Source organism: Lycorma delicatula, chromosome 4 (genome assembly GCF_047948215.1).
Source record: "Lycorma delicatula isolate Av1 chromosome 4, ASM4794821v1, whole genome shotgun sequence".
In the NCBI taxonomy this organism is placed as follows: Eukaryota; Metazoa; Arthropoda; class Insecta; order Hemiptera; family Fulgoridae; genus Lycorma; species Lycorma delicatula.
Window position 1 is genome coordinate 38,244,410 of NC_134458.1, and position 23,959 is coordinate 38,268,368.

General features: G+C 33.0%; 1 protein-coding gene across 1 annotated transcript in view; it reads right to left on the reverse strand.

Moving 5' to 3' along the window:
• ergic53 (lectin, mannose binding protein ergic53) overlaps nucleotides 1-18,020 on the reverse strand; it is a 66,602-nt gene extending 48,582 nt beyond the window's left edge. The window contains exons 1-3 of the mRNA XM_075362732.1: nucleotides 17,815-18,020; nucleotides 16,214-16,270; nucleotides 13,672-13,769 (exon numbers count right to left, since the gene is read on the reverse strand). Coding sequence (XP_075218847.1) covers nucleotides 13,672-13,769; nucleotides 16,214-16,270; nucleotides 17,815-17,977 — 318 coding nt within the window. The 5' untranslated portion in view covers nucleotides 17,978-18,020. The remainder of the gene's footprint in view (nucleotides 1-13,671; nucleotides 13,770-16,213; nucleotides 16,271-17,814) is intronic.
• Between the last annotated feature and the right edge of the window lie 5,939 nt (nucleotides 18,021-23,959).

The window sequence follows — 23,959 nt, forward strand, 5'->3', positions numbered from 1 at the left end:
ATTTATATAAACTACTGAGTCATGGGGCCTCTTTTAAGTTTTAAGTGTGTGTGTGTGTGTATAAACATACATATATATTTTATTTTGTAAATATTATTTTTTTGAAACCATAACCTAAATATATTTTTAAATATAAATCTAAATTAATTATATCAATTACTTCCCTAGCCAATCATCATGTTCAAATTTTATTATTTCATTAAATATATCTTCAATGCTGGTTTATATTGTGCATAATTCCAAATTATTTTCAATCACTCCTATTTAGAAATGATTAATATTAGAATAATATTTGATATTAATTACTTTATCCAATCTTTTACTGTTAGTTTTAAGAGCAATTTTATAATTAGTTACATATATTTTGAAACTTTAAATATGTTGGCACTGCAATTTAAAGGAATTTATACTTACTGAAATTTATATACAATATTTATTTCATTATATACTGACAGATTGCAATAACAGCAGAGAAGTGAATTTTATATCAATGACAAATGGTAAACGAACAACTCTGCAGTTATAATATTTTACATTAAGCAGAGATCTCTACGTAAGTACTAGACTCGGGTAATGAACAAAAAAGCAGTAAGTGAAGTAAAATTAATATTAATAAATAATATTCTGCTGCTAGAATGAAATTTGTTAAAACTATTTATATAATTATTTCTCAAAAATACTAAATTTCAGAACTGAATTTATAAAAAAAATTAATCATTTAGATAAATTTTTCATAAGCTTATCAATATAAATTCTTCTATACATTCTTAACACCTATTTATCATTTACTTCTGGCAATTTTCATAAAATTGTTGGAACAAAAAATCTTTTTTCCAGTTCAAAAAGCTTTATATAAAGCTACTATTTTAGAAATATTAGTTCTAAGGACTTCAAACTGATGCAAAGTTGAATTTTTTCTATAATATGGTGGAATTCAGACAGCCTAGTAGTACGAATGTTTAAGAGATCATTAGTTTACCCTTTGCTTGACAGGAGATTTCCAACTGAACCTTAGAGCTGTTTCATATAATTAATTTTTATACATATTTTCAATATTGAATGCAATCGAAACACAATTCCATTAAAAAAGTTTTAATACAAACAAAATTTACATTTACTAAATTAATCTGCTTTACTTTTAAGTAAAGGATTATTAAGAAAATATATTCAACAAATTTATGCAAAAGAGATTCTGTAATCAAATCCAAATTCTTTTATTTTGATACCACACCATTAGTTTTTTACCTAAAGTACTTAAAACAAAAATCATTCCCTGATCATGTAATAGGCATGATATAAACAAACAATAACTCATCTAAATCGCTCAGGCACTGTGTTATTTGTAATGGTAAATAATTTTCATCACAGTGTAAGCACAGGAATCCCTTGATTAGTGCGCAAAAGAGAATTGAGACCATCACTTAATTCACGCGGCACCAAATTTGCTTAGTGTACTTCAACAAGTTAGAATTTTTTTTTTGTGCAAACCCTCTGGAGGTAATTCCAAAAGTGACTCACTCTAGAGGAATTCTGGAAAAATTTGATATTAAACAAGCAGTTAAAAACATTCCAAGTCTTGGAGAGAAGTAACAGACAGCTGCATGAGAACAGTCTGGCAGAATCTTTGGCCTGAATGCACCAATGACTTTGGTGGTTTCAATATTCCAGTTGGTGATGTTATTGATCAAATTGCTATTAGGAAGAGAATTATTGGAATCGCATTCAAAAAAACTATGCAAAATTGATATTCATGAAACTGAGCATCATCAGACTCATGAGCAAGAAGATGAAAAGGAAGCAAAAGAAATTTCAGTCAAAAAACTTGAGGAATTGCTCAAACAATTGGAGACGCAAAAGATCTCATTTTAGAGATTGATCAAATGAAGAGAAAAGATGAATGTTCACAGAGGTATAGATTAGCAACATGACTTATCCCAAAATCATGGAGGAGAGGAACAAGTTACCACTATTCAATTGAAGCAAGATAAGTTTTTTGTTAAAGAATAATTTTTTAATTTTTTTGTTGTAATTTTAAGTTTTTTTTTGGAAAAAATAAATATGTTATTTTGTAAAAAAAAAATTTAATTCTCATAAATTTTTTAATGTCTACATATACATATTTCTCAATGATTTAAAGTACATGTTGCGCATATAGATATGTTTTGAGAAAGGGAAAAATACATGTTTATCAGTTTGATATTTTTCAGAATACATTATATGTATTTGATTGATTTTAGTTTTTTCATTAGTGCGGTTTTGATATATGAGGTGCATTGCGAGGATTTATTAACTGTACTAATCAAGCGATTTCTGTAACAACAAATTGTTTTTATTTACATTAATTATTTAGTATGATTCATAATTAATAGATATTTTCTGTATATTAATCTCTTTGTTATAAACAATTTTTTATCCCTTTACTTTTCTTTATTTTTATATTACTGCCTACTACAGTCATGCCTAACAAGACTCGGTAACATAGTTCACTTCATAACTGAGCACAAAATTTCAATTGAACAATTAACGAAGTTCAGAACTGATTAACATTTACTAGGCCCATGTTTAGTCCCAAGTTAACGACGTAATACAACACAAGAAATGAAAAATAATGACAGAAAATAGATTAAATTTTTCTCATTTTTAAGATTACCATTACATACATTTTTAAGGTTGATGTGAAATGAAAAGACATGATTTTTGCAGTAGACTGTAATTAATTTATTAGTTTATGATTATATCAAATTGAATAATATGACACATGAACAGCCGAAATTTCATATGTGAAATTTCACATATACAGATCAACAGACTCCCCAACTCTCGGCCGCTGCATATACACTAACCAACCAGTCATCCCCACCACTCACTCACACAACCTAACTCAAAATCACGTATACGAACACATACGCACACATCATCCATGCCGCCCACCTTGAAGAAGTTACTTCAAAAATACTACATAAGATATACACAAATAATAAAATGACAATATTAAAACAAGTTAATATCTAATGTTTCTTTAAAAAGAAATTGGCAATAAACATAATTTGTTAACTGGTCTCTTCAATACATCATTTGAAGTCTTGACAGTGACAACCCGAACTTTGTTATCCTCTGCTGGATGAAGTTCTACAATACAGGCCATTTTCCACTGTAACGGGGAAAGAGTCTTCCCTGATGGTAACCACGTCACCAATTTTTAAATTAGGTGGAGTTGTCCACTTTTCTTTCTATGCTGTAGGCCATTCAAGTAGTCTCACGACCACCGTGACCAGAAGTGTTGCAACAACTGTTGGATTTGTTGCCAATAATATAGTTACTTGCTGGAAGACCAGATATAGAACGTTCAGGATTAGTTGTGAGTACATCACCGATTAAGAAGTGAGAAGTTAAAGGAGAAATATCGGTTGGGTTATCTGACAAAGGAACTAATGGGTGTGAATTTATGCATGCCTCTACCTGTGTTAATAACATTACAAACTGAATGTAAATTAAAACTGATGTTTTCATGATACATTTAAGGTGTGTTTTGACAAGTCTGACTGACAACTCCCTTCCACAAGTTGAGCCTTGGGTGGTATGAAATGCCACGTTATCCCCTCTTGGGATAGATCTTCGACGTGCTGCCAAGAAAGACTCTGTAGTAAGATCTTCAACTAGTTCTAAATGTAAATCCTTTGTACTAAAGCAAATGAAAAGTGCAATATACCATTTTACTCGTATAGCTCCTCTTTGTTTAGTTAATTTAACATAAAATGAACCACAACAGTCTACAGCCGTGGCATAGAAAGGACAAGATGTTGTTTGAACTCTTGATCTTGGTAAATTATGCATAATTTGTGTCTGAAGTTTTGGATTTACTTTGAAGCGTGTGATGCACTGACAGAAAATTTTACTAGCTAAACTTCTGCCATTGATCAGCCAATATTTTTGACGAATAACGTTTAAATAATAACTGTGGCTCTGCATGGAGTGTTTTGATGTGAAAATGTGGCAATCAAATCAGTAAATGTATGACTTTTTGGTAAAACGGTCAGGGGAGGAGGGGGTGAATTTGATCTGGAGTTAAATGTAATTGCTGTAATCTTCTATCAACTCATATTACATTGTTTTTGTCTAAGAATGGAGTTAGAGAAATGAGTTTGCTGGTTTTGGTTAGTGGTTTTCCTAGCTGCAAATCGCTCACAAGGAAATGATTCCTTTTGCACAATCTTTACCAAAGTAAGCTCTGCAAATCGAAGTTCAAAAGCTGATAATGAACCACAAAGGTGCAAATTTGTGCTTGAGAGTTATTAATAAAGTGTAAAAAGTAACTCATTATTGAGCCTTTGTATAACTAGAAAAATTATTTAAATTGATCATTTGGTTTTCAGTTGTAATACATGATAACACTGTATAACGACGCTCTGGCATTTGATTGCCAATTGGTAGACTAACTGGCTCTTCTGGAGATTCTTGTGATATATACAAAAATGAAGGCCCCTTCAAATATAAGTCTGCCTTTGAAATCTCATCTGGCATTAGGCCTTTCAACAGATAGTCAGCAGGATTGTTTTGACTCATCACACGCTTCCAGAAACTGATGTCAGTGTTAGTTTGTAACTTAGATACTTTATTAACAACAAATGTTGTCCAATGAGAAGATGAAGCTTTAATCCATTTTAATGTTATAGTCGAATCAGTGTAATATGAAACTGAATCAATTTGAAGATGTAATGCATTAACAGTTGATTTGCATAGTTCAGATAACAATAAACTCTAGTCTGGATAATGAAATTTTCTTTAATGGTGCGACATGAGATTTTAACGTAACTAAATTAACAGCAATGATTCCATCATAGTCAATACACTTGAGATATATACAGGCACCACACGCAGATTTCCGAAGTGTCTGCGAATTCATGTATCGCTAACCTCCGAACAATTTTCTCTTTAGGGACTATGGCCCTTGATTTGTTCTCCTACGGACTTGAATGTTTGATAGCATATGCAATGACTCTTGAAACTGAGCCCACTCTTTAAGCAATTCATAAGGTACTTCTTCATCCCATCCTAGTGAACAGGACCACAATTTTTGGATGATTAATTTCGCAGTTAAAATTACTGGACCTATGATTCCAAGGGGATCAAAAATCCTTCCTATTTTCAACAAAATAGTGTGTTTAATTATATTTACAGCTGTGTTTTCTTCACGAAAAGAAAATTGGAATACATCTTGTCTAGGATTCCACCCAGTGTCTTGACCAATCTCAATGTAACTCTTAGCCGCATCTTCTAATGGAACGTCAGATAGAATGTCTGGATTGTTAGCACTCCACTTTCTAAGATGAAAACCGCCTCAATGAAGCAGATTATTTAAATCACGCAGTAGTTGTTTTGCTTCTTTTATTGAAGGCCCCAGTCATAACATTGTCTACATAAAGATCCTCTACAACTACCTTGGATGTACTAGAAAGGATTCTTCATCCAACGCTAATTGCTTTAGAGTTCTCGTTGCTAGGTAAGGAGCACTAGCAGTGCCATAAGTGATTGTCAGCAATTTAAATGTTTTAATAGGATCTTTTGGCTAGTCTCTCCAAAAGATTTGATGTAAATTTTGCTGAGCTGATTGGACGTTAATCTGATGATACATTTTTTTTCAATATCTGCTGTCACAACATATGGATGTGTTCTGAATCTTGATACAATATTGACGAGATCTGATTGTACTGTTGGACCAATGGTTGAGATGTCATTCAATGAAACACCAGAGTTTGTTTTTGAGGATACATCATAAACTATTCATAATTTGGTGGTTGTGGAATCTTCCCTTAACACTGTGTGATGCAGAATGTAATAAGCTTACGATTAATTAGCATCAGTCGTAATTTCCTTCATATGTCCTAGCTCTTCATATTCTTTCATGAATTGGATGTATTGTGAATGCACCTCTAGCTTAACAGATAAACGCCTTTCTAATGATAAAAATCTTCTGAATACAGAACCCTTTGATTTACCGAGCTCACAAATATTACCTTTCAAGGGGATTTGCACACAGTACCTTCCAAGATCATCCCTGATGGTTGTATTAATAAATAAGTCTTCACACAGTTTGTCGTTTCCAGTGTACTGCTTTTCAGAGCAACTGTCTTCTGTCCCAAAACTTCTGTAGGGTTTTATTGATGTCATCCAGCAAGGATAGATGGCAAACTATAATAATGTGCAACGTAGTATTGATCGTTACCTTGCTGGAAATGATCCAACCAAGCACTGTATTTTGAAGGATTGGAGATGAATCATGAAGTTTTAGTCTTCCGTCACGTAGCAAGTTGAAAAATAACTGCTCCAATGAGCAGATCAATGCCACTTGGTTGATTGAAATGAGGCGGCTCTGCCAACTGAACATTAGGTGGAATTTTCATGACTCATTTTTCAATTGGCACAGTAAATGTTTGGTAATAGATGTTACAACTAGACAATCAATAGTGGAGGAAAATGTATTAAATCTTGATTTAATGACACACTGAATAACCTTAGAAGTTTTGGTAGTGGATGTTACAATTCCATTCATTTCTGCAGACACATTTGCAAATAGCAAGCCTAAATTTCTGATCACCTTCTCAGTCACAAAATTTGACTGTGACCCTGAATCTAATAGTGCAAGACAAAGATGAGGAGCCCCATGAAAATCAAGAACAAACACTAGGGCAGTAGACAACAACACTGAACAAGGAACACCTTGGCATGATATATGTGATGTTGACACAATTGATTTTGACTACTGGATTCAGATTTGGAAATTGATGTATTTGATTCAGGATGCAAAGATTTATTTGTCTTTTCTTAATAATGTATTGTGACGTTTACCACAAAGTTTGCATGAGTCTGCACCACAATTTTTTATTTTATAATCACCAGAAGAAAGGCAATTAAAGCACAGTCTTAACTTCCACACTTCCTTTTCTCTATCATTAATGGATAACGATTTGAACTTATCACACAAATACAATGTGTGGGAACTGTCACGTAATGAATATTTCTTTACAGAAGACAAGTAATTCGACGCGGATATATTATTTTTTGAATTTTGTTTGAGTTTTGATTCGGAATTTCCAGTTTGAGATTGTTTTAATAAGGGTGCTGGTTTAGATTCAACAGCTTCTATGATTTGACATCTTTTCTGTAGAAATTTAATAAATCAGATAAAATGGGCATATTGTTAGATTCTATCTCTGATTCCCAATGATGGTGAGTAGTTTTATTCAACTTGCTGATAATCAAGTCAAGTGAATTATTAGTGTACCAATGTTCAGCGGGTTGACCTAATGTATGGACACATACATGTTTTTGTACAGTCAATTAATTTTATGAAATTAGAACTACACTGTTTGCCAAATTTATTTAGATTGAAAATGGCTGAGACGTGTTTGTTGATTAAATACATTTTGTTTTGACACCTCTCCACAAAGAGGTTCCAACCAATTTTATAATTTTCGGATGACCCTTCTAGAGATAGTAAAACACTGGCGGCACTGTCTTTTAAAGACAATTTGAGATAGTGAAATTTCTGACAATTAGACAGATTTGGATTGTCATAAATTAATGATTTAAAACTGTCATGGAATGATGGCCATTCGCCATACTCTTCTGAAAATGTGGGCAGCTTGATAGCTGGTAACGAAAAGTGGGGATGAGCCCAAATTGACTCATTATTTTCATAGGTTGTTTCATGTTTTACACCAATAGTGTCAGCTTTACTGAGATGCTGAATCTTAGTTTGGGCTTGCATAATTAATCGATAGAATGTATCTTCAAATTGAGCCCAATCATCATCATGGCTTTTAGAATCATCTAAATGTCAATTTCAGTTTGAATTTTTTCGAATTCCGATAACAGTTCTTGAAATTTAACTAATCTAATTTTGGGCTGATTAACATCATCTGATTTATCTAAGTAACTATTTAATTTTGTCATTTGTCCCTTAACTACACCTTGTTTTTTAATTAAAAGCTTTAACCGTTCTGAATCCTATATTTTTAAATTAATAATATTAAAGGTATGATTGTTCACAAATAATCGTATTATACGACAGGAGTACTGACAATATTTAAAACAGTACAAGTATAATGACTGAATAGAGGCATGCACACATGAAAATATGAATAATTAAAAATGGGCTATTGTTTTAAGACAGAATAATATTTGGAATAATAAAGGGATTAATATCGTGGTGTGAATGGTTGAAGTAGATAAAGGGAGATTGATAATTAAAAGGAAAGACAGAATCAATATTTTGAAAGGATTGTTTATGATAAATTAAGAATAACTAGAGTATGACTCATCTGGATTATTCTGGCCATAAGGCGTTGCCTCAATGATTGCTGGATGATGATGTCAGCATAGACTGAACATAGTAGCCGGTATCACTGATGACAAGACAAGAGTTGCATGACTACAAGTCACTAGTAACCAAGTTAAGGTCAAAGCAATGCTGAACTGACCCTTTTCACACAAACACAACACAGTACGTAAATTACATAAATATGAATAAAGAATGATGCACAACTATACGAATACATAATTAAGCGTACAAATATGTATTGACGAATGCACTAACTGATATATGATTTAACACATACACACACACACCCAACTGCATTGTGACATTCAAAACCAACAACATGGAATGCAGAATCAGGAATTGTTCTTATTGAACTCCATGAACATCAGAAACAATTTAAAAATTCAGATGGGAGATTTTTTATCGACTCCTTACAGTCCTGATCTCATGCCCAATGACTACATGCTCATGCTCTTCCTACACCTCAAAAACTGGGTTGTGTCTTGGAAGAAGAAATAAATGAAAATCTGCAGAAACCAATGACTCCATTATTTGAAAGACAGTACACAACAGTTCAATTAGAGAAATATTCTACAAAAAAAAACAAAAAAAAAAACAGGATTTCTGTTGAAAGTAAAATAACAATAGATGATTTTTATAATTAGAAATAACACTATTATTTGGTAGCATCATTTGAGTGAAATTCATATAAATTATCTATTGTATTATTAACATAATAATATATTAATTAATGTATATTTAAAAAAATAATTATATAAATACTTGCAATATAAATGTGTTTTGTTATATGCCATTAAATATAACAAACATTAAAAATATTCAATAATTGATCATTCTAATCCTGAATTTTCAATTTTTAAAAACATTTACTTGGGAAAAAAAATCTTTTCTTTAAAGCTTTTTAAAATATTATAAAGAATGAAAAACATAAATATAATTTTTGCTTTTAAATTATATAAATGGCATTTACTACTAAAATGCTTATACCAATGAATTTAATTAAAACAGGGCAAAGAAGCTAATATCACTGTTTATAATCAGAAACTGGTAATGTTGAAGTATTAGTCACATATGAGGAGAATAGTAGCAGTAAAACACTGACCTCCCTTTTTGTTAGAAATTAAAAATCTCATTTTACACTAGCTGAGGCAATACGAAGATAAAATTGGTTCTTCACTCATCTTTCCACATTAATAAAGAAAGGATGTAACTCATTCCATATCCCTGTTCACACACATAGGTAGCAGCTACTTTAAGTAAAAAAAGATCTTATGTGCATACCCACATCTCACTGTCACCAGGTACAATCCAATTTACTTAGCTGTATCTGAAATATTTACAGTAGCTCTCATCTAGTTGAAACAACCTAGATCTGAATGTTATTAATCATTATATGACAGCTTTGTTAATTTAAAACAAACAAGATTTGAAAACTATGAATTATGGAAGATAAGGTACTGGTATGCGCAAATACCACCTATTTGAAAAGCACTTCAGCAAAGTTACTTTATTTACACACATTACAAATATAAAAAAAAAGCAAATGAACACACATAATAATGTTCACAGCACTTTAAAAGAATAACATTTTATTTTAATATCAAATTTAAAGATTAACACCAACATATCTATTAAGATTACTGTGAAGGCAGCAATTAACAAAACAACTTAAGAAATTTGTAGAAGATTTATAAGTACCTTCTGCAGATGAAAACGAATCCAGATATAAACATGCAATTCTCCACAAATATAGAATAAATTGAAAATTATATAATAAAGGTGCTTAAATAAGGACTCAATTAAATTTGTTTAACAATACAAGGGTAAATCTAATATTCTTTATATCAGCCCCATCATAAGATATATGGTATTATCTCCATTATTATATTATCTAATTACCTCCATTAAATTCGACAAAGGTAAATAGACAAAGGATCGACTAGAAAGATGTAGCCATAAAACTTCTGCAAAGTTTAAAACAACAAACTGCATATTGCTGCCTGCAATTAATAAAGATAAAATTGTAACCATTAGTAGGCACCGATACAACACATTATTCTTGAGCAAATTATGAGACCTGCTATTATTCTTGTTAAAATGAGACATGAAATGTCTCACCTGAGCTATACAAATTGTATAAAAAAATCAAAATCACTTTAAGAGTAATGAACTTCATTATATAAACACAAATAAGATAGTTGTTTGTTAAAAATTTAATTTATAAATTTGCTCCACAGTAAAGAAAAAGAAATCAAGTTTTCTATATGTAAATTTTAAAATTGAATTGTTTATAATTAAATGAAATCAACAATTTCCAAAAAATAACATAAAATTAGCAAAAAAAAAATCAGACAAATTAAATTTAAAAAATTCACATAACAATACTGTTTCTTTTTTTTGTTTAGCCTCCGGGAATCAGTCAGGTATTACTTCACAGGATGAATGAGGCTGATATGTATGAGTGTAAGTGAAGTGTAAACTTGTACAGTCTCAGATCAACCATTTCTTAGATGTGTGGTTACTTGAAACCCAGCCACTAAAGAACATTGGTATTCCCGATCTAGTATTCAAATCCATATAAAAGTAACTGCCTTTGCTAGGATTTGAATGTTGGAAATCAGCTGATTTGAGAAGATGCGTTCACCACTAAACCAACCCAGTGGGTAATAATACTGTCTGCACTAAACAAATAGCACTTCCTAGTTAAAAGGGTGATATTTTCCATTTGAAAAAAAAATGCACTAAATATTGATAAGATATCAAAATTGAATCAAATTCATATTTCTAAATTTAATTGTTGTAATATCAGGTAATGTTTGATAACAGAAAATGATACTTCTCATGTCAAATCATGGAATGTAAAAACCAAAGTGTTAGGTTACAAAATTTAAAGAGTAAGGGGTAGGTTTAAAAGTAGTAGGAATTAAAGGTAAGGTGAAAAGATGAATAGGGTTTTTCTCAACAAATTATTTCATTATCAAACAAAACCAGATAGTAGGAGTGCTATAACAGAAATTATGCGCAAGAAGATATCAATTTAAATACAGTGAAAGGATTATTTTGGTCAGGATAGATTAAAAAGCCCAAGCTAACTACTATACTACAGGTTTATAAACCTACCTCTTCAGCAAAATAAAGTAAAAAAAAAGAAAGAAAAATGAAGCATGGATGGCTAAATTCAGTATCTAAGAGATGAATAGATTTTACAAATAGAATGGAATGCAACAATAGGGAAAGGAAAGAAAATGAAAGTAGTTGAGGATACTTGTCCAAGTAACAAAAAAGGATAACAAAATTCTACAATAGGATGTAAGGACTGGCAAATTCCTAGAAGAACAAGATTGATATGATGTGCTTTAAAGCAGCGAGTTAATTAATTTAGAGATGAAAGAGGAGTAAATGGTAAAACCTTAAGAAAATAAAATTTGGAATGCATACAAGGGTAAGTCAATTATTATCCGCAATGTAGTTATAAATTTTTTTGCAATACAAATAGGAAACTTACATGTACATAATTTTTCAGCATAGTTCCCTTGTATTTCAACGCACTTGGTCCATCGTTGCACAAGCTTCCTGATGCCCTCATAAAAGAAGGTTTTCAGTTGAGCTGCGAACCAGGAATGCACTGCTTCTTTCACCGTTTCATCCGAGGTAAATCAACGGCCCCTTAATGCCTCTTTGAGTGGACCAAACAAGTGGTAGTCAGAAGAGGCAAGATCAGGACTATACAAAGGATGAGCCAGTACTTCAAAGTTGAGTTTCTGGAGCATTTCAGCAGTGTGGGCGGGCAGCAGTATGTGGACGGGCATTGTCGTGCAACAACACAACACCTTTCGACAGCAGTCCTCAGCATTTGCTTTGAATTGCAGGCTTCAGCTTGGCAGTAAGCATCTCACTGTAACGCGCACTGTTTATTGTCGTGCCCCTTTCCTCACAATGTTCCAGTACTGGACCTTGTGAGCATCACAAAAAAAAACCGTAAGCATCAGTTTTCCTGCAGACAGTTGCGTCTTGAACTGTTTTACAGGGCGAATCTGGAAGTTTCCATTCCATACTTTGCCATTTACTCTCCCGCTTGTAATGATGAATCTATGTTTTGCACCAGTGATGATTCTGTCTAGGAAGATATCCCGTTCATTACTATAGCGATCCAAATGTTTTTGGCAGATGTCTAAGCGTGTTTGTTTATGCAACTATGTGAGTTGTTTTGGGACCCATCTTGCACAAACTTTATGAAACCCAAGTCTGTTGTGGATGATTTCGTAGGCAGAACCGCGACTGATTTGCAGATGATGTGCCACTTCATCAATAGTTACTCGTCTGTCGAAGAAAACCATGTCACGTGCACACTCAATGTTTTCCTCATTTGTGGCAGTAAACAGTCGTCCGGCTCGTTTGTCATGCATAACACTTGTGCAACCATTATTGAATTTTTCAATCCATTCGTAAACACTCCGTTGCGGCAACACACTGTTCCCATTCTGTACCAAAACTCTTCGATGAATTTCGGCCCCCGATACACCTGCTGACCACAAAAAACGGATCACTGAACATTGCTCTTCTTTGATACAAACAGAAAGTGAAGCAGCCATGGCTAACAGCAGGGCAGCAATAATGGAACTAACCTAGCAGCATCAAACCTGCACAGACATTACAACAATTAAACCACGCAGGCGTCATCGATGCAACACGACAGTACTACCAACATAAACAAAAATATAATTAAATTGTGGATAATAATTGACTTACCCTCGTAAAAGTAAGTAACTCAAGATATAGGATGTAACAAATAGACATTAAAAGATTAGTGCAAAACTGAGAGGAAAGGAAAACAACTCCATCAAACCAATCCCAGAAAAAAAACACTTATTTGCAAAATACATTATTAGGTCACATGAGGGAATTTCACTATTATCAAACCTTCGCTTTGATTATTTCCATTAACTTCTGCATTGAATAAGATAGTTCCTGGAGTACTTTTTCCATGTAGTCGCATATTATTTATTTATTTTTTTACACGCACAAATAAATTATTAAAAATAATACTGCGCATCATTTACAAAAAAAAAGGTGGAACACTTATCTACAATGACTAAAGATAAAATCAACCACTAAAACTTAACCACCTTTGGTTGCATGATGAACAGGTTTTTGATGCCTAGTCCCATAGGACACATGCATGCTACTTATGCATATGAAATAAAAATTAAAATACTAACAGCAGTATAGCAATACATTAATATTTACATTAAAAACTGTAAAAACCATAACCTTACATACAAAACATATCAAGATATTTAGCAGTGGATCAATTAAACCAAACTACTTACCAAACCATCAGCACCAATACGACCTCTACCACTGATTCTGAAAATTATATCAACTTCCCACCAATCAAATGATGTCTTTGATTTTGTCCATATGGCACCTACACAAATACATAATAAATTAGGAGAAGAAACTGGAAAAAAATATTGCAGCTAGTATACTATTAATACTGATTACCATCTATATAATACTTATTTACACATTCGCACAGACAAACAAGGTAAACACACTTACATTACATAAATTAGCACAACTTTGATAAGTACTAATTGCACACAGTTATGGTTCTAGACATGTCAGTTTAATCAATTTTGTGAGAATTTAAAATAAACAAAAAAAATCATATAAATCCAATCCAGTTAAATGTAACAATTTTTTTCAACTGGACTAACAGATGAAGATTAGGCCACATGCAAAAGTAAATGAGGAAGTTAAAAAAGTATTTTCATGAAGCCTATTAGTTTATACAGCATATCCGAGAATTAACATGGTATATTTTGATAGTTATGCAGTATTCTGTAACTAAAAAATAATTTTTTAACAGTGATTAAGTCTCTTCTCCCAAGATCATACAGGAAATTCACTCGCTCTCTTGTTTCAGTTGCAAAGCCGTGGCTTTCGTAAGTGAGTGTAGTTAGTGTTGAGGAACAGTTGGTGGCATGTTCACAAATGACACCTTGTAAAGGTCCCAGGAAAGGGTACAAAGACCTACCTTGTAAAGCAGCAATGCTTGAATGGAATAAACGTGTATTACCTGGTGGAGTATAGTGGAAAAAGAAGAGGAGAGTACAAACATATGTTGCTATCATCAATTCAACAGAGCAGTCTCCAATTACATCTATTTGTATACAAGAGGCCAAACTTAACAGACCGTGGTCAACGATGCACGATTATATTAAAAAGACTTGAATAAGAAGCCATTTCTATCAACCTTTGTGAATGATTTATTGAATGGAAACGTGGAAGAGCATGTTGCAGCCTGCCATGCTTCATTAGCATGAATTCCAAGTAGTGTCCCAGACAAGTATTGTTTCCTGGGTTAATGGGAATTTTTATTTTGTTTGCAAGCTGAAAAGTAATCCAACATAGGTAATGATATGGAACAGGACGACATCGTGATACTATTCAAACCCATATTTTTTTTAATGCTGGAAAAATGGTTAATATCTCAACTTCACGAGAAAGGTGTCATGATTGATGTTCAAAATTTGTAAAAAGTCCACAACATACATCTGTCTACGAATATAGGGACCTAGACATACTGAAGATCTGCTTTTTAATGAATTTATTAATGCTTGGACCTAGTGTAGATAAACAAGAGTGTGTTAAACGATCAATCCTTAGAGCAAAGATCTGTTCTCTTAACACTAAACATTCAACATTACAGCCTGATAAATAGCAACTAAATTCAATACTAAGAAACAGAAGGAATCCTTGATCCTGAATGCTGCTAGACAAAACATTTTTATCTTTTAACTGTAAAAATTTTTTTACTTCCAGACAGAATATATTTTTTGAAACATTTTAAATGCTGAAAAAAGCTGACATTAATACTGCAAAATTTAATGAAAAAAAACAACACACGAGCAGGTGATCACAAACACATGACATTAAGTAACCTACACGAGCAATGTGCACATAGCTTTAAATTCCTAGACTAACTCTCAAAGTAAATCACCCTAACCAGACTTGACAATTAACTTACTCCCAGTTCTACAAAACAAATTTCTACCCTTCTTATGAAAACTAAGTTTATTATATCAGATCTGGGCAACATATCAATAGTTGATATGTCTGTCCCCCACCAATTTATCTTACACACAATCTTTTGGAATCTTAACAATGTTTAAAACAGATTGGTGTTGAATTTCAAGATTTAATTTTTTTCAGGGCTAGCAAAATTGCTCAGGAATATTTATTTTTTAAACTGAAGAGTATCTATTGCGCATTTCAGAAATATAAAAGTAATTCCCAATTACTCCTTAATTAAGGAATATCAATTCCTTTTTAATGCAAAAATTGTATTTCTTTTGCTTTGAAAGAAGAAAAAAATGTTTTTCTTAAAATGACAAATCTGAATTACTATCTGTCCCATAATTATCTGCTTTCCATCATGTCGCACACAAGTATTTTGACCGTGAAACTAAACATTGCTTACATTCTACCCTGTACAGTCCTTTAATTTTCAGTTGATTCATTGATTCTTGGTTTCACTGATTAATAGAACAAAACTTTATCCAAATTTTCTCAGACTAGATGATGTTCACTGAGAACTGTAGTTAAATTTTTTTTTTAAATAGATCAAAATATCTTGCTTAAAAATATAAAACATCATAAATGGTTTTCCCATCATTTGTTTAAATAAGGAGATACATTTATTTATACATTTTTAAAGATGGCCATACAGTATGTTACAATGAGACTAGCACAACCATAAACTTACGATAAACTAAGTTTTATCTTTCACATGAATGTACTGCTTTTAATAAATTATATAATATACTATTGCAATAAATTATGAAGCAGTTTGAAAAATAATATTACCTTTCTGACTTCGCATTGAAGGTGCAATTCTCACATTTTCTGAACTTGCAATAGCATCTGTAAAAAAAAAGTGTAGTTAAGATCATAAAAAATTTCCATGGATTAGTAAAACGAGGAATAGTAGATGATTAACAATAACAATTTTTTATTATCATTACATTAGGATATTCACAGCTGCTTAATATAGGGTAGATTTCATCATACTAATTACACGTATGCACCTATTTAATATGTCAATCATTATCTCTAATGATTGGCCATAAAAAATAAATAAATTAAACTGTATGCTACTAGGGGTTTTACTGCAGATTGTTTACAAAGGCCACACACCATACTTCTTACAGTTCAGTTATGAAATATAAATTTAAAGGATTCGGGGCAGCAAAAAAGCAATCTTACTAAAACAAGTCAAAATTAAAAAAAATTCAAATTTACATTATTTTCATTTTGGTATGTTAAAAAAAATATTAACATTAGGAAATTATAATAGAACTTCTGTATTACGAGTTACTTGATTAATGCATACGTTACTTTCATTAGCCTATCATAAAAAAATTAAATTTAAATTAAACTCTCAAATTTTTAATGAGAAATAGATAAATCCAAAACTTGCGCAGAAGCATAACAAAGTAACTGCTTTAATAAATATTTTTTTCTTAAAAAATACATGTAAAACAAACCATTTTTTACATTCACAGAAATATGCTTATGGCACACTTTTGAAACTACTTTGTCAGCGATGAACACCAGTGACTTGTCCCGAGTTAAATAAAAGCTCCTTTATAAGCAGCTTGGAAGCTTCACAACAGATGCCTATAGATGACTCTGAGAGCACATTCTCATGTACTAAAGTAAATTTGATATAAATTTAAACACTTTCTATCATGCTAATCAATGAACAGATAGTCAGAAATATAATTCCTCTCACATCAGATCAGTACCTAATTGAATGCAAGATGCTTGCTTAAGGTAGAATAATACTGTAGTAAGGAATTAACATCTAGTTAAAAACGGAAACCAAGCTTTGGTTTATAGTTTATAAATCTTATCTATAAATAATTTTCTATCAACATATGAGAATTAAAAAAAGCATAACAGGAAGTAAAAAAAATCACCTTCAATCAGTGAATATTAATAATGTACTAAGCCATGAAACATGGAATATTGGAAGAAAATATGTAATGTTATAAATATCATAAATATCTGCATTATAAAATATAATGCAGGTGTATGACTCAAAACTTATTGTAGTATTCAGTGAAAAGCAAGATACACTTAAATTAACTATATTTTTCAACAAGAGTTAAAAAATACTAAGTTTTTATATTGAAATTTTATAACATATGCTGTACAATTATTAATTCACAAAATGAATCCCATTTTAGTGGAGAGCATGTTCACAATTTAAATAATTAACAAATTCATTCAAAAAAAATATAAATATATATTTCTTTTCTAAGACAAGTTATGTTTTCAAATTACACTCAAAAATCACAGCTATTATTTCACATAATACAAAAATCAAACTAAATACCTTCTAACATATTGCATCCCGAACTTACAGGCTATTTTCAATTTACCGGTTAACTACATATACTTACTTCCTCCATATTCCCAAAAAGGAACACTGCCGTCTTTTTGCGCTAAATAAGGAGGTTTAAAGCTGTACTTATATTCAAATCTTCTATGGGGAACAGAACAATGACTGAGATATATTTGAATTAAAACTATAAAGTAACTTAGCCACCTCACTTCGCTTGCCATTATTCAACCCGAACAGTCCACCATGCCAACTGAACAAACTTGGACGAACTCTATTGGATAGTGACGTAAACATTGTGCCATATAAATCTAATTCGCTGTACCACATAAAAAACGCCACTAAGTATCAAATATGTAGTTCCAATATACTGTATGATAAACTCCTCTAGCTTACAAGTAGAATAAATTATGATTAATCAATTTATTTGTAATTCAGATTATCAGAAATATAAGTCAACTAATAATATTTCCATAATATCTGTTTAACCTGGTTTAACCAATATCTTGCACCTTAATAAGCTACACAACTCGTAGCTAGTATGCAACTTTATTTGCTAGTTCAAAATAGTTATCACTGATAACAATTAGGTGTCTACTCGTAAGCGAATGTTTTAAGAAAGATGAATTATTTTTCGTTGTAATTAGTTTTTACTCTCTTAACATGAAGATAGAGAAATTACCCTGAGGCAATGAAGTAGGAAAATTAAAAAAAATGTTACTCAGGCATACTATTAATTCAATTTATTAGGTATTTTTCAATGTTTTATCTTGTTTACACTCTAATCATCAGGTAATTGTGCCTCGGAATAGAATATGTAGTAGTTATTTATATGTTACAAAATAACATTCATGTTCGTGTGCTGCATATTTTTGGTTATCAGTGTTGCGGAGAAATACCATTACGTACCCCCCACCAGTGGAGTAGTGTCGGACTCGTACGGGTTCGGCTAGATATTTTTATAAGAGCCTATGTGTGTCCACACCCTACCGACTAAAACTCCTACTTCATCATTCCTCCCCACCCGAGGTGTTCAGCAATTAAGCACAGCTCAACCCCGGGGGTGGTTTTGAATTCAGGGGGTCAAGAGTCCCCGTGTTTCATTACCATCGCTCAAGCGCAGACGAACGATGTCTCCACAGAGGGCTGTCTTCCCCCCCTTCGATCACCGCTCGATTCTTCATCAATTGTCTCAGGTTTTTTGTTACATCAATTTGTGTCTTCTAGTAGTGCCTGTCTGGTTCACAATCTTCTATTTTGACGCATTATATATTCAACGTAACGGACCCCTGGAGTCCCCAGCCGCTCATTGAAACCGGCACAACTAAGCATGCCGGCCCTCACGACTGGGGCTTTCCTCGCAGTAAATACTAATGCCAGGTCCACAAAAGTAATGGGTTTTACTCCATCTGGATAAGCCAACCCTAGAACCTCGTCAAAGACAAGGTTCCAGAGAGTTGGTACCAAAACTGAGCCCTGAGGGATGCCACTCGAGACTGTGAACTTCAGATCACCACAGCCCATATGGTAAACCAATTCTTCCCTCTCTTGGAGGTACCTCTGAATCATTCTTCATATATAATCAGGTATTTTCCTCTCTTTCAATGCTTCAAAAATAGCTCCCCAACCAAGGGAATTGAATGCGTTTTTTTTTGTTTTTTTGTCTTCAGTCAAAAAAAAATTTAATAACCTGTATACTACATATAAACCCCTACGTCTCAGAATGCAACTTTCCTTGCACAAGCCAGGTATTTGAAGCTGTTTTGTAGGTTCCTTCTTGTAGTTGGTCCCTATGTCTGCCATGTAGCTCTTTCCTTCCCCAATCTTGAATTTTATCTGCGTTGCTCTCTTTCTTGTGTTCTACGCTGTTGGTCCTGTTGGCTAGGTTTAATGGTGTATAGGTTTGGTCTGCTGCTACAATGATTTGATAGAAGGGGTGTTGCTTGTTACGGAAGTAATACCTTAAACTTTTGTTCTGTCCATAGCATAGATTTTTAATATAGAGTACTCCTCTTCCACCTTCCTTTCTTGAGAGCATGAATCTTTCTTTTGATGAGTGGATGTGGGGGTCTTTTCTTGGTAGAATATTTTTCTAGTGAGTCTGTTCAACTCATCTAACTCTGTTTCACTGTACTTCATTATATCTAATGCATGTGTGAGTACTGGTACTGCATGTGTGTTCACTGCCTTTAATTTATTCTCCCATTAAGTTCCGATCTTAAAATTAATTTTAACCTCTTTTTGTATGTTTTCTTAAGGTTTTCTTTAATGCCTTTGTGCTCCAATTTTATTGTCCGATCATATCCTAGGTACTTGTACAGGTCCTCTTCATTCATTGCTTCTATGCTACCTTGGGTCTGCAGGTCGTAATTTTGCACCTTCTTTCTTTTTCCTGTCTAGCCTCCGGTAACTACCATTTAGATAATTCTTCAAAGGATCAATGAGAATGATATGTATGAGTGTAAATGAAGTGTAGTCTTGTACATTCTCAGTTCGACCATTCCTGAGATGTGTGGTTAATTGAAACCCAACCACCAAAGAACACCGGTATCCACGATCTAGTATTCAAATCCGTGTAAAAATAACTGGCTTTACTTGGACTTGAACGCCGGAACTCTCAACTTCCAAATCAGCTGATTTGGGAAGACGTGTTAACCACTACACCAACCTGGTGGGTTCGTAATTTTGCACCTAGTGGAACTTTCCCGTCACAATGGTGTTTATCTTGCATTTACTTATTCCTAGCTCCATTTTAATGTCTTTGCTGAACATTTTGACTATTGAGCAGTTGCTGCAGCTGATGTTCAGTTCCTCTATAAATCTTTAGGTTGTCCATATAGAATAGGTGTGCCAGTTTGTAACTTCCTTTTCACAATTTTATATTGTAATCATGCTTTCACTCGTTTAGCATGCTTGAGAGCGGGTAAACAGCCATATAGAACCAGAATGAGCTTAGGGCGTCCCCTTGAAATATTCCTCTATTTACATTTACGGTTTTGTTTGTATTTTTCTTGTCACAGTGTTTGTGATTAGTATCGTACTCCAAGCACACATTGCGTGCCTCAAGAACATAATCGTCTTTTCATCATCTTGACAGGTTTCTAAGATCTTCGTCTGCCATGAGTGCAGCACACTATTGAATACCTTTTTATAGTCTATATAGGCCATCCATAGATTCCTTTTGGTGTTGTGGGGCTACCGTATCTATGATTATTTGTTTTTTGCTCCCCCTCGCAGCTTTTGCACATCCCTTTCTGCTCCAAATGGAGGACTTTATTGGTTTCCAGGTGCTTGTATATTTTGTTGGCAATAATTGTTGTCAATAATTTATATGTTATCTGAACGCATGTTATGGGTCTATATTGAACTGGGTCTCTCGTGTTATTACTTTTAGGCAAACAGAATGTTATCCCTTATGTTAACCGCTCAGGTGTTTTCTCTGGATGTTCAATTATATAATTATATGTCTCAATTAATAATTATAATTATATGTGCTTGTATTGGGTGCGCTACATTGAACTTTTTTAGCTAAAAGTTATGCACTTTATCTGATCCTGGCAATTTCCAATTTTGAATGTGCTTAACTACTTCCCTCACATTGCTGAGTGTGATCTTATTGTAATTCATTGTTCCGATGTTCAACCATTTTTCATCTTCTTCTTTTATCCAAGAAGTATTTTTGTTATGTTCTGACTTACTCTACCAGATGTTCTTCCAAATTCTTCCACTTGTTCTTGGGTAGGCAGATCAGAGTTGTTTTTCTCCTCTGACAATTTTCAATAAAATAATCTCTCATTTTTTTCAAAGTTTTTATTTTCTTCTCTTCTGTTTTACTTCTTATATTATCTTAATCATGTTGTGAGGGTGGCTAGTTTTTGCTTTTTTATTTCTAATACATAATCTGCACTTTTAACTTCGTACATGCTAATAATTTTTTCCACCTCTTATCTTATCCTTAATCTGACTTCTCCTTGCCTATACGCTTCTAATTTTCTGATTTCTTTTCATATCTTTTCTATTTTATTTTCAAGTCTTTGCTGCCAAGGTGGGCTAACATTTTTGGTGTTCTTATTGTGAATTGCTTCTTACAACAGCTACCACTCCATAGTAGATTAAGTTGTTTATTTCTTCTAAACCTATTCTGTTAGGTCTGCTGTTTCTATTATTTCTGATATTTTATGTTCAATTTCTTTGTTTACCATGTGTATTAGTGTTGAGGCATTTTTTCGATGTAGTAATTTAGGTAATCTTGGTCATTGAGGGGTTGCTAGGTCACCGTATTCCATTAGGGGTCTTTGGAATTCTTCTCTTACTCCTTCCACTGAGTAATTTTGATTTATATTTCTAAGTATATTTTGTGGAGATTCCTGACTTGCGTTTATGTTGCGATCGCTTATTGCATTCTTGTTATCACTGGTGTTGTCGTCGACAATATTTAATGTTAGCCTTTTTGGTTCTTGTGCTATTGATTGATCTTGCTCACTTCTTTGGTTCAATGTTTCTCTGACTTCAGTCTTTATTCTCTCTAGCATGTGTGTTGGGATCTGGTTGTTTTTCTCAATGACCCACTTTTGGTCTGCAATTCATTGTTCTGTCACGTTTGTGTATTATGGGAATTTATCTATGAATTCTGATATAATGGCATCCTGTACCCTGTCCAATCTAGTTATTGTATAGTAGCAGCAAATGATGTGCTCACTCATTTTGTCTGTCCATTTTAAGCACTGTCTTGGTTTTCCCGCAGCAGTGGTCACAATATTGTCTTGAAGCACTAGCAGTGGGCCAGGCATGACGATGTTCAGTACTGTTTTCTTCAAGTGGTACAGTAGTAGTTGCTCTATGTGGCTTGACACTACTGACTCCATCAGAGGCCATGGGGGGCTGTCACATGTAAGATGAATGGAGACCAGCCCATTCACATCCTTGTCCATCCATATTATCTGAGGCTTTATTATTGTTCTCCATTTACATGAGTTTACTGTGCATTTTATACCTACTGCCAGGTAGAGTGATACCAGTTGATCCTGACATGTATTACAGATGCTGACCAGACAGCCGTTCACTCTGAGACAGATGTTGCCTGGATTTTGTTCCTATTTTGGTCTACAGGGGGTACTTTATTTCCCCCCTACACAGCGTATCTGCCGAGCATTCCCCTATCTACCAACTGGGGAGATGCTCGATGGGGAACTGGAAACTCCTCACAGGTTATTATTATCATTATTATTATTGTTGTGGTCATGATTACTATATTATTTGTTTATTATTGAGATTTATTGTTATTATTATTATTATCCTGTTTATTATTGTCGTTTATTATTCTTATTTTCATTGTTATTATTGATTTGTCTTATTTTATTTATGTTCTTAACTAATAAATTGTAATTATATAAACATTTTCAATTGTCAAACTTTCAATATCCTGATCGAGCCGTGAACATGCGACAATACTATGAATAATGTTTTTGAAGAATTTTTTCAAGGGAACCATTTTTATGAATTGGACAAATAAGTTTTCCTTTCCAAAACACAATCAACTGTAATTTGAAAGTCAACTGAGCAGTCCTACCTCCATTGAGAAGGGTCATGGAATGCCTGATGATGCTACAGCCAATGCCATATCCCCTCTACATTTTACTTGAGCCAGTAAATTGATTAAAAAGAGTTTTTCCAGTTTTGGGATACACCACTGAGAGCACCCAAAAAAAACTTGCCTTGATTGTTGGTTACACTATGAATAATAACTCTGAATGCTTATCTTTGATGATCGACTAATTTAGGTAGATTTACTTGTACAAAATTATTTAATTCGCTTGTATCATGAGGACACCTAAAGAAAGAATCATAATAATAATCATCAAAGGTTTGTTCATCCTGAATCAGTGAAGATATTCCAAATTCAGTCAAATATTTTTCAGAAAGACAGATGACCTTGTCCTCTATTTCAATCAGACTCTAATAAAAATTTCGTCAGAATACATTCATTCCATGCTATCACATCAATTACATTCTTGATGAAAATATCATCACAAAAATCTGTTCAAAATGTTTCCTATAAAATTATAGGCTCAGATAGTTGACAGAAAATTAAAATCATAGCAAATAGATTTCTCTTGAGACAGTTAGTGATGTGGTGGCATCAGTAAGAGTATGTTTCTAATGATCATCATTTTCCAACAGACCAATTGTATGACAGGCAACTTTGA